We start from the raw sequence: 12,472 nt of genomic DNA on the forward strand, positions 1-12,472 counted from the left end.
TTATACCTATTTCAAGACTAAACCACAGCACTGAGTATCTTGGCGGCACCCTCGCTCCAAACACTAGCACCAACTAGATCTAATCATGGTGCTTAAAATCTGTCAAGCTTACCAGGTCCTATCACAGTGCAGACTGTGACACAGATCACTCCTTGGTATGTTGTAAGATCAATCTTCTCCCTAAAAAAATCCACCATATCAAGCAGATTGGAAGACCACAATTGGATGTAAGCAAGATGTGCCACCCTGATGTCCAGAAACAGTTTGCGGAATCTTTTGAATGTGACTACAAAAGTGCTTCTGGAAATACAGCAACAGAAAAATGGGAACACCTCAGGTCCAACATACAAAATACTTCCCTGGACATCTTTGGAAGAAAATTTACAAAGCCAAACGATTGGTTTGACTCTAAATCAACCATACTAGCACCTGTCATCAGAGCAAAGAGAGATGCACTCGCTACATACAAGGCAAAACCTACCCAATGCAATCTGTTAACTCTGAAAGAAGCTAGAGCCACTGTGCAGAGGACAGCATGGATCTGTGCCAATGAATACTGGCTAGAGCTCAGTGAGAATATTCAGCACACAGCCCAAGCTCAAGCAGGCAACATAAGAGGGATGTACGAAGGAATCAAAAAGGCTATCGGACCTGTCCAAAACAAGTCAGCACCTCTCAAATCAACTACTGGGGAAATTATCACAGACAAGAGTGAACAAATGCACAGAACATTACTCAGAACTCTACGCCACAACAAGCTCAGTCTATGCCTCAGCCCTTAACGCTATCAACCAATTACCCACAATGAATGAACTAGTAGACGAAGTACCCACCATATTAGAACTCAACAAAGCCATAGACAACATGGCTGCCGGCAAAGCCACTGGATGTGACAGCATCCCCTCCAGATCTTCTGAAACAATGCAAAACTACACTAAGCCAACCTCTACATGAACTGCTCTGCAAATATTGGCAAGAAGGTGCTGTGCCACATGATCTGCGGGAAGCAAAGATCATCACCCTGTACAAGAACAAAGGTGACATAAGCAACTGCAACAACTATAGGGGAATCTCTTCCCAGGCTACAAAAACTTGCTGATCGAGTCTATCCAGAATCACAGTGCGGCTTTCGCTCAGGGAGATCCACAATTGACATGATTTTCTCCATCACTCAACTTCATGAAAAGTGCAGAGAGCAAAGAAAACCTTTGTACATTGCATTGATCGACCTGACAAAGACCTTTGATCTAGTCAGCAGAGAAGGCCTCTTTAAAATCTTACAGTTAATAGGCTGTCCATCCAAGCTGCTAAATACTATTCTCTTTCCACCAAAATATGATGGGTACAGTGCAATTCAACGGCGCCTGCTTCAGCCCCAAACCTCTCTGGAATACTCTTTTCAATGCTAATTCACCATGCATTTGACAAATCCACCGAAGGCATATATCTTCATCATTCTTATAGTTATAATGTTTTTTGTTTGGTGTAATGCACAAATTGTAAGACAAATTTCCTTACGGATAATAAAGATTATTATTATTATTATTATTATTCCAGATTTGATGGCAAACTTCTAAATATTGCCAGACTGAAGGCCAAAACTAAAACCAGAACCACCCTCATAAGAGATATGCTCTTCGCGGACGAGGCAGCGGTAGTGGCACACTCACAAGAGGAGCTTCAGTCATTAATGTCCTGCTTCTCTAAGGCTTGCAAAGAGTATGGCCTAACCATTTGCACAAAGAAAACTAATATTAATGGACCACCTGCTACAGCACCATCGTCCATGCTCATTGATGATAACAAGCTAGATGCCGTAAACGAATTCTGCTACCTTGGATCTACAAGAGAAAAAAAAACGCATAGGAAAGGCGCATCAACCTTCGCTAGACTCCGACAAGAGTTTGGGAAAACCAAAAGCTCACCACAGCGACCAAAGATGGAGGTCTACAAAGCATGCATTCTTAGCATGCTACTGTACGGCAGTAAGTCGTGGATAACCTACAAAAGACAAGAGAGAAAACTAAACTCATTCCACTTGCGCTGCCTTCGAAGGATCTTAAAAATAACATGGAAAGAAAAAGTGTGTAATACAGAGAACGGGCCTTCCCAGCATCTTTACAGTCCTCAGGCAATGCTGCCTACGCTGGCTCGGACATGTTTGCCGGATGGAAGACAATCGCATCCTAAAAATCATTCTGTACGGGCAACTTGCGTCTGGCTCATGAAAAACTGGTCGCCCCCACCCCGTTACATTGATGTGATAAAAAGGGATTTAAAATCAGTGAACATTGATACTGACCATTGGGAAGACATAGCCTTAGACCGCACTAATTGGAGACGGTGACCAAGAAAGCTATAGAAAGTAAGAAAACATGGGCCTTGATTCTTGAAGAAAAGCATGCCACACGAAAAATGGTCAGCTCCTCTACCACCAAACAAAAGCCACCTTGACATGCAATATATGTGGACGGGAGTGTCTCTCCAAAATAGGGCTCCACAGCCATATGAAAAAGTGTTTGAGATGAACCATAGTTATTTCACGACTGAAGGTGGCCCGTGAATAGATATTTTATAATATCAAAGAAAGTTTATTTTAACTAACAATAAAAATATTATTAAAAACTTTTTTAAAAAACAAAAGTAATAGTATCAACTAGTTTGAATCAGTCATGTAATTAAATTTGTTTAAGACCTAGACTAACAATAATAAATCTTTGCGATTATAAATATTTTTAACAATTGTTTTTTAAGCACAATTTCATGTTTACAGCTTTCCCAAAGCGCTATGATCCTATCGTCTGCACAACTTGGAAAGGGGTTGGGGGAAAAAGAAAGGGGTATCTAGGTAATCGCTTTTTAAATGCATCTATTAAAAAAAAAGGTGAACAACCTAAATTTGATCTCGTGGTCTAAAGCCTCCTCAAGCCACTACAATAACCACTCTGTCAGTTAAACACTTATGAAAATAGAAGGTTTTAAAGTTATCTATTGTTAGCTTCAAACTTTTAAGTGGCAACCTACAAAGTATAATGGGGGGGCTAATTCAGTCATTAGTCAAGTACAATTTCTTTCCCTTATTCTATAACAAACAAAATAATTAATTAGCAATAATTAATTAACTAAATTGATTAATTAATTTTATTGATTCCTGGTTTGTCAGTTACAAGAAATAATTGTGCAAAAGTTCAACTTAATCCAAGGTTGGGTGTAGGAGAAATAATGTGTACAAACTTTTAACAGACAGACAGAGTGAGTTGATATGTAGCAAAAAAAAAAAGGATTTTGAGCTTCCATTTAAATTTGTTAGCAATTGACATTAAACATACACCTACATGAGACACTGGATTATCTATATGGGGGTACATCTTATAACATCATGGAAATTGTGATTGAAATAAGAGAACAAAGTAAAAAAAAAAATTCTTGCTGCAAAATAATATAAGTGGTTTTTTTTTTTATTCAGATTTTTAATGACATTTCAAATTAGTTTAATTGAAGACTTAGAAGTACAATTTATAGACCAGCCACATAAACATATATATGCAAACTACAATAAACTACAACAAAGGCGAATTAAAACTTTTCAAGTACCTTAATCAGCATAATTGCCACTTGTTTATGTCTGGCAGCATTTGCTTTCTCCTCTTCTAAGCTGGCCAATGCTTTCTTCAAATCTTTCTCTAGCTTTTTGTTTTGACTTTTCTCAAAATCAATCTAAAAATTTTAAGTAATTAAACTTAGGGAAAATGCAAAACATTGTTGCTATTCCATTTACAAACATACTTAGATATTTTAGTAAGTTTAATACATTTTTTAGTCAAAACTGAGAAAAAATATTTACATTATAAAAGTAAATTTATTAAGCCATGTTTTAAAACATTTTTTTTTATTAAGAAAAAATATTCCAGTGTCATTCTGAGAGTTAATCTAAAAAAAGAATTTCTAATCTAAAATTCCTTGATTTTTTGCCATATCATATCCAATGGCTTTAGCCTGGGTCTATTTTTTGATCACATTGATGGTACCAATAGAAACATGAAAATAAAAATATTATATCAAAAAGTACATCTTTTATTTTGATACTGTAAGTAATGTAAAATCAAGTAAATTCATTTATTTCAGAAATTTAGTTCATTAAATATCTATACTGGAAAACATTAGTGCATGTTTAAAAACTTTTTTTCTAGAAAAGAAACCTATTGACCCCCCCAAAAAGGGGGGGTCACTAAGGCTTATAACATTGAATTCTAGGGATGAATCATCTTGGCTTGTTGATGCCAGGTAGCAGACCTCACTTACAATATACAGCAGGTGTTCATCAATAAGGATGGTGGGTGGTACGGAAGACATCAGGTATCAAGCTAGTTTTTTTCAGCCTTTTAGCCATTTATATTTGCAGTGATAAAAAAAATTGGGGCATTAGTCTGTGGTTTCATCGTCTGCAAAAAGCATGCCTCTGATAGTTCAAACTTTTGTTTTTGTCATTAATCTAGAGATAGTGAGCAATTTTCTATCAAATCTGGAGCAGAGGTGAATACCATCTGTGTTCTCGTCAAATCCAAAATGGATAAGCCTTGAAAAAATTTTCTTAACGAGTGCTTGAGCCAATGTACACCCATGTTAGAGATGCATAGATTAAAACTCTCTCAGCTATCCCATGATGTAAATGTAAAAGGACTCGACTATTCTCTGTATCAAGGGTGGGCAGCCTATTTTGTCCTGAATAATTTCCAGATAATTTCTATACACCAGGTTGAAAACTTTGGAAAGATTGATGTTCATTTTTTTTTTTAGTGAGAAAATCATATCAATAGTTAATTAGTGAAAGCTAAATTTAGAATTAGGACATAAAATAAGTGGGGAGATAACACAAAACATGTTGCAGTCATTTCTGTCAGATTTGTGCTTGCATAGACACTATTCCTAAATCCTTAAACTCCTTCCTTGTTGCCTTTAAAGCAGCAGGTGTATGAAGCATTAATATTGTCTTGCCTGGGGGAATATCAATGTTGCCAAGAGCTTTTCCAACTGCCATATAATTCATGTCGTTGAGTTTTTAAGGCTAAAGTCTAGAGCTTTCATGGTGAACCTCAATGGTGACAAAGAGGAAGAAGCAGCTGTAACCTTGTAATATTTATAGCTTGTAAAAAGTTTTTAAGCCACCAGTCCAACTCCTTGTCTGTGCTAGTTTTACCAGTCAAGGTGTTGACTTGTTTTGGATAGTTCTAAGCCACTCTTTTAAGTATTGTGGTACTTGCTCTTTAATGTTACCTTTATGAGTTACTTGCTAGATGCTCTTAGTCAGCCACCATTGAGGAAACATCATTAAGGGAGACAAAACAGGCTAAGGGAGACAAAACAGGCTAAGGGAGACAAAACAGGCTAACAGAGAAAAGGAACATTTCCTCCAATGGGCTTCCACAGCATATTCTAACAAACTAGCACTGCATGAGGAGAGGATGTAAGAAAGCTTCAATGAACTGTCTGAACCACCGCCATTCTTCATAAGGATTTGCACATTCTGGTGGTGGCCTTCTCACAGTTAGTAGTAGTAAGTTGTAGCAATATGGAGTAATCTTGTGAATATTGCATCAAGCTTAACTGGAAAAAAGGAACATCTGCATATTCAAGGAGTCATACCACACAATAAACAGGTCAGATGTAATTAATAGATCATCTATTTGATGGCAGACCTCTGGACAGAGGAGTCAATGAAGAAAGTCAACTCTGAGCCAATTCCTGACCTCTGGGTAATATCCTTTTTTTTAGTCAAACGTCATAAGAAGATGAAAGCTCAACCCTAAATGGACACAAAGAATACTGTAGTTTAACCAAGTGCTCATTGACACAATGCTGTGCTGTTTTCTGTTTCAAGGTTCTTCAGTGTACAGACTGGATTTATAGGCTGTTTTGAATACAATTGTTGTGTCCCCTTTTTCTTTGAGGACAGGTCGTGTAAATCTGATTTATAATTTTATCAATCTCATTAAGGACATTTGGCACAAACATGGTTTGCATTTGAAAGAAGCAAACTGCATCTGAAGATCTGGTTGGCTTATCTTGCTCACACTGATGCAGGATGCTTAGTTTATATTGGTTTGGTGGGTCCTTTGGGCATCAAATTAATCTTAAAGCATACCAATGAGTGATCAGTGTGTAGTAACCATATATACATAAAAAGCTCCAATTGGTGCCAGTCCTTTGTTTTAAAGTAGTGTTATTGATACAAAAGGAGTCTAAGGAACAGAACTTAGTAACCTTTGTCAAATTTGATCTATTTTTCAAAACAACAAAATCTCCAACCAAGCTGTTTCAAGTGTTATGAGATTTCTAAGATAAAAACCCAGTTTGTATATGGAATACTTCCGATGATGGACAGAAAATATGGACTGTAGAATAGAACTTAGTATGGAAGAATGAGCATTTATCAAAGTCCTACAAAATATACCGTAATAGAAGTATTTCCATCCAATGCTGATAGTTCCATTGTATTCAACAGGATACCCTGACAAAATACCGCAAAATAAAATACCGCCGACAAAATAGCACAAACAAAATACCGCTGAAAAAATATATTTTGGTCATTTTGAAAGAAATACTTACATATCGTAAAATATGAATGGAGCAAATATTTGTGTGTTTTAATGTTATCATTATTTTTCAGTCATTCTGTTATTTTAAAACATAAATATGCAAACAGTAAGTAAAAATTATAATAAGCTAAAATGAATAATCTCAAAATATATCATTTATTTACATTCTCAAAGTGTACTTTGAAAACAGGCAAAGATAATTGTCAGATTTATACACACACACACAAACTTTCTCTAACTACCAATATAGTTGTCCTCCCAATAGTCATTCAAATTCCCTACAACATCTGGCCGAGCTTCATTTTATTCTTCAAAGGCAGGTGAAACAATTGAAAAGGCTAACAGCATTTTTTTAAACATGTGTACATTTTTAGCTGCAATGGTTTTCAAAACAACGCCAGGGTGTGGAGCCATCTAAATTGTGTCTATCTTGTCTTTACCTGTAGCCTTTATATGCTGCTATTTCTTTGCTATTTTGTGATAAAAATGTTTCCATGACGTTGGCTACTTCAAAGGTTCTCTATAGAGTGAGATGTTCTGGGGTAGGTATTAAATCAGAACAAGTATTCCTAGAAGCGGAGATAATATTATGTACAAATATACTGTATACACAATGATGATAACACACTGTTAGATACACATCATTATATATCTAATCTTTGAACGGGATCACCACATTTCAAAATTCTATTTTAAGCAAGTTATACATGTTAAACATTAGTGAAAAAGGGGAATGATATAGAATTTAAATTACTCTCATTCTCTGCAAATACGGCATACTTTCAGATCTATTAATATTGAAAAGGATAGAGACATTAACAAAAATGCTGCCCGGGACATTAAATTACAAATAATCCAATACTTTTAAACACATCATATATAAGTCCATGCCATTTTGTCTTGCGCTATTTTGTCGGGTCACCATTCAACAGTATATTCTTGGTTGTAAAACCAACACCATGTTCCTTTCTTTGAAATTAGCCTTGCCAGAAAATTCGTATTTCTCACTATGATTTCATTTTTGGCAAGCAGCTATGGTTACCTTCAACCTGGTTGGTTTAATCATTTTTTAATATGGATATTCTAGCATTGCTTAAATCTTTGATTAACATTGAGATGGGTTCAGAACATCAGGACATTCCAAATGCAGAGTTCAAGAGTAGGGTTCCTCTTTTATTCCATTATGTGTTGTTTTTTTTGCATCATGGACTTTGCGCTTGCTTTTTAGGCTTTGTTCTTAACAATGAAGCCAGGCACTGGGGACAGAACTTTTATGGATTTCTAAAATCTTACCACGTGATAAAATTATCACTAGAACTTTGCCTACCCCTATCAAGAATTCTGGGATAATTGTCACATTATGTTATTCAATGTCATCAAAAAGAAAAGCTGGAGGTTCTCTTCAACTATAACTTTGGAGTTTGAGAAGAGAGCCTGGACATTATCTATGGTCAGAATGTTCATGCAACACAGCAGTTCTATTTTCCAAGCAACTGTTAGGTCCAAAGGATAAAACTTTATCACTATCACATTTCTTTTAGGAAAGTATACCCTTACCGGTTTAAACAAAACATCAATTAGTAAAAATAAAGAAAAAATGTTTCAATTTTTTTTTATAATGACATGCAGTTTTAATTATATTATTAGTTATTTATAAGAAATGATGGGTGTAAACTACAAGCAGAAATCAGCTGATCAAAGGTGGCTAATAATAAATGGATTTTAGAGGTTCACCAAAAGGGAAATAGCAAATATTTTGTGTAGTATGACTGTCCATTTGTTAGCTGCATCTAGATCTTAAAAAGGGATAGCACTATCATCTTGACTTTGTTATTTTCTTTTATTTCATTTTTTTTTAAATTGTTGAAATTTCTGTTTGCAATTTTCAAAGGCTAAATCCTATTCTGATTTTTCTCAATTTTTAGTCAAGCTCATTAAATTTTGCTGAGGGTGGAACCTGGACGCTCATCTCAAAAACAACTCTAACAAATTTTCCTATAAATTTAACAATTGATGTATAGCGCTGACAAAAGAATTACTAGCTCATCAGCCACATGGGAAAAACTAGTTTGACAATTCTAACTTTTAAATTTAAAAAAAAATTTAAACTTGGCTAGAGAACGAAAATATTTATCTTGAACTATACATCTTCTGGTATTTTCTTTCCAATGCTTAAGGGGGTCGACGGGTCATGAAATAGTCGATATGGGACAAAAATATCGATTTTTTTTAAACTGCATATTTTGATAGCAAAATATGTCTAGAATCACTTGGTATACTTCATATTATTAAAATATTGCATTTTAATACTTAAAAACATGTTTTAATACCATGGGGGCATCTAAATTTGTTGAAAAAATCGAAAAATTCAACTAATTTCAACACACAGTAATGCATAAGTCTTAACTACGACCGTATCATATTTGGTATCGATTTAAAGAGGGCGCTGTGTACTACGTCATTTTCTTGATTGTTTTCCAAGCTAAAACTAATTATAGAAACTAGAACACGAGAAATGACGTAGATCTCAAGGTTTTTGGTAACATTTGATTGGCTAAAAGGTAGTCAACTACATAGAGGTTTATTTCGATTGGTCTCAAGGCGGCCATCTTGGAAACCGGAGGGTAACTTTAGACCACAATGCACAGCGCGTGTATCAACATCCCTGTGAAGTTTATTACTCAATTCTTTGGACTAACACCTGCATTTTTTTTTTTTTTTTCACAATTTTGGGCTACAAAACAAGGTAAGAATAAATTACAATAAACTTGTTTTTTCTTTTTTTTACAAATCGGATAACTATAATTAGATTCAGAAAGAAAATAGATGTAGATATAGTCTAGATCTAGTAGAGGTAGAGACTTTTAATTTTCGCGATCCATGCATGTGATGGGTCACTAAACTAAATCACTAAACTGTCTAGACTCTAGACTTACGATGAGTCCCTTTCTCAAATCTAGAAGACTAGATCTAGATCTAGTACTACTAGATCTAGTAACTATTAGAGTATTCGTAGATTAGAATACTACATTGTCTAGATCCAGTTCTAAACAAATCCGCTTGCTAGATCTAGTGACCTAGTCAATAAACTTACACTAGGACTAGTCTGACTAGCTCTAGGTTCTACATGTAACACTAAAACTAAAGTTGACTAAAGTAATATAGTAGATTAGATCTAGATCTAATTATTATACGTTTGAAAAGTTATATCTAGATCTAGATTCTAGAGTAGGCTTACTTGGTTGGAATTGGTTTTAGAATCTAGATCTAGACTATTTTGATTTATATCTTGATTTAGTAGTAAATTTAAATTTATAATAGGCCTATAATAATTATAACATATTATATATTATAAACTACTAGTGACTAGTAAATCTATCTATTAGATCTAGTATTAGTAGAAGCCTTTTACTATTAGTAAGTATTATAGCCATAACAATCTAGATTCCTTGACTGGTCATGTGGTATTGGCTCGGGACCCAGGCTGATCTCAGGACTATCCCTATCATCTCAATTATCCCAGATTTGAACCCTTTGGGAGATTTGGGTTAGCTGCAAGTTATGATAGTATTCATTTCTGAAACTTACAAGTCAATATGCTAAATCTAGTTTACATCTAGATCAACTTCAGTTTATCAATCTAGGTACTCTAGAGTCTAGATCTTATCCACTCTTCTAGATTCTAAAGAGAGAAGCTTACACATTGCATAGAATCTAGAACAAGAGAAGAGTCTAGGTTTGAATAACAACTTGAATTCTGATTTGAATCAAGATAATTCAACTTTAAAGAAACATTTAAATTAGTAATAATAGCTAATTACATATTTTATTTCTCTCTTTTTAATTTTAGAACCATGCCTCCAGTCACTGCCTTTATTATGAACACAATCAGCAGAAGTTCGTCTACCGAGAAAGTACTAGGTAGCAACTTCCAAACAAGCAAGATTGAAATATATATTTTCAGCCACCACCCCAGTAACAGATATAGTCATTTCTACACCATCTGAACCTACTATTCAGCATCTCAAAGTAAGCTTTCCTTGTCCAACAAGAGATGAAAAAAAAAAAGGCAGGTTTGTGGATGGCCATGCCATCAAAAACTTTATATCAATACCTGTATCTATCTATCTCTATCTATCTCTATATATATATAACTACAAATATATAACTTTATTCACAATTTTTCTTACATAACTTTATTGTTTATTAATGGTCAGTCCATCTGCTTTTTAAAGAAATACTTGTAAAAAATAATTTGTAATTTGTCTTCATTCAATACCTGTTTGCAGCTTTTTCCTCAATAAAAAATTGTTTTACCACAGCAGAGGGGGTGGGGTGGGGGAGAATAGTCATTTTAAGTAAAAAGGGTATAAATACTTTCTGTTTATATTCTTTCTTTTATATGTACTGTTGTCAATTCATTTTTTGTAAAAAATATATTAAAGTGCTGTTGATATTTAAAGACTTTTTTTTTCTCTAAAAAGTTGTCATGGCGAGGGGGGGAGGGGAGAAGGGGGGGGATAGTGAAAAGGCTGCCATTATAAATGAAAGTAATATAATTTCTGTTAATTTTAAATTGTATTTATGTCCTGATGTCTATTTGTTTAAAAACCAACAACATTTAATTGTTGTGATATCTAAATACTTTTTTCTTTGTTTTTTGAAAAAAAAATGATTTGGTCGTGGCAGGGGGGGGGGGGCTAGAAAAGGTGGTCATTTTTTGTAAAAATGGTATACTTTCTGTCTATATTATCTTTAATTTATCTGTCCTATTGTCAATTTATTTTAAAAAATACATTTGATTGTTATTGAAGCTCAAATGTTTCATATTTCTTGAAAACAAACTTTAAATCCCATTTTTCTCAAAATAAATTTTTCATGACACACACAATCTTGTTTTTTATTTTTCTAGAAATCTAGTTGTCCTTTGTTATTGCATATATGTGTTCAAATATATATATACTACATAGTAACAGAGCAAAATTTTAAAATTAAGTCAAGAAATGGAGATATTAGCAGATTATGAACAAATTTAACATCCGCGGAGAAAAAAAAAGATAAGGTTTCAATATAATTTTTTTATTCCTAAACCTGACATTCTTTTCAAAAAAGCTTCTGTTACTATGTTAAGCACATAATTAAGTATCAAAATGCAAAATCTGAACTCTCTAACTATTATAGTTTCAGAAAAAAATCATTTGTGAATTTAGCCCAATTTAACCCAAAAAAACCCGGTGGGGAAAATGTAGCAAACAAAAATTATTTTTTTCTTCTAATTATGCCTATCTAGACTTATAGTAATACTTTAAGCACATTTTCATTGTAAAAATATGAGAAATAAAAAAAAAGTTCTCGAAGGTAGACTACCCCCTTAAAGAGTTGAATAAATAAATAAATTAAATTTTGTGCATCGACTTCTTAGTCTAGATCTAAAGGCCTATCATTGGAATATTATTAAGTCCAATAGATCTATAAATTCCCTTAACTAGAATCTTTCTCAAGGAAGCAGGAGGGGTAAAAATGTGTGTTCCATTGTTTTTTAATCTAGCATTCTTAGTCATTAAGAGAAAAACAATTGCTCAATAAGTTGTATAAAGGGGAGATTGTCTTTTTAAAAAAGTATTGTTAATGTTTTTCTTGTTCATTATATTCTTACTTCTGCCTTTAGTCTTTCTCTTTCTTTTTCTAGCATGTAGGTAACATCATCGCCTTGAGCTGTATCCTGTGCATGTTTCTGTTTTTCCTCTTCTAACTCAGTACATAACTTTGAAAATAAAATGTAAATATTTCAATCATGCTTTTTTCTTTAGAAATAAAAATAATGTTGACATTGTTTATATGAGTATCTGGTATGATTTCCCTTGACAAGGTAGTAA

General features: G+C 34.0%; 1 protein-coding gene across 16 annotated transcripts in view; it reads right to left on the bottom strand.

Moving 5' to 3' along the window:
- The window catches only part of LOC106054064 (cortactin-binding protein 2-like), a 61,648-nt gene that overhangs the window by 30,739 nt on the left and 18,437 nt on the right, over nt 1–12,472 (bottom strand). For all 16 annotated transcript variants that reach the window (XM_056026690.1, XM_056026701.1, XM_056026698.1 and 13 more), the window contains 2 exons: nt 12,253–12,360; nt 3,595–3,717 (listed from right to left, as the gene is read on the bottom strand). In XM_056026690.1, the coding sequence (XP_055882665.1) occupies nt 3,595–3,717; nt 12,253–12,360 (231 nt within the window). The remainder of the gene's footprint in view (nt 1–3,594; nt 3,718–12,252; nt 12,361–12,472) is intronic.

This window comes from Biomphalaria glabrata, chromosome 4 (assembly GCF_947242115.1).
Source record: "Biomphalaria glabrata chromosome 4, xgBioGlab47.1, whole genome shotgun sequence".
In the NCBI taxonomy this organism is placed as follows: Eukaryota; Metazoa; Mollusca; class Gastropoda; family Planorbidae; genus Biomphalaria; species Biomphalaria glabrata.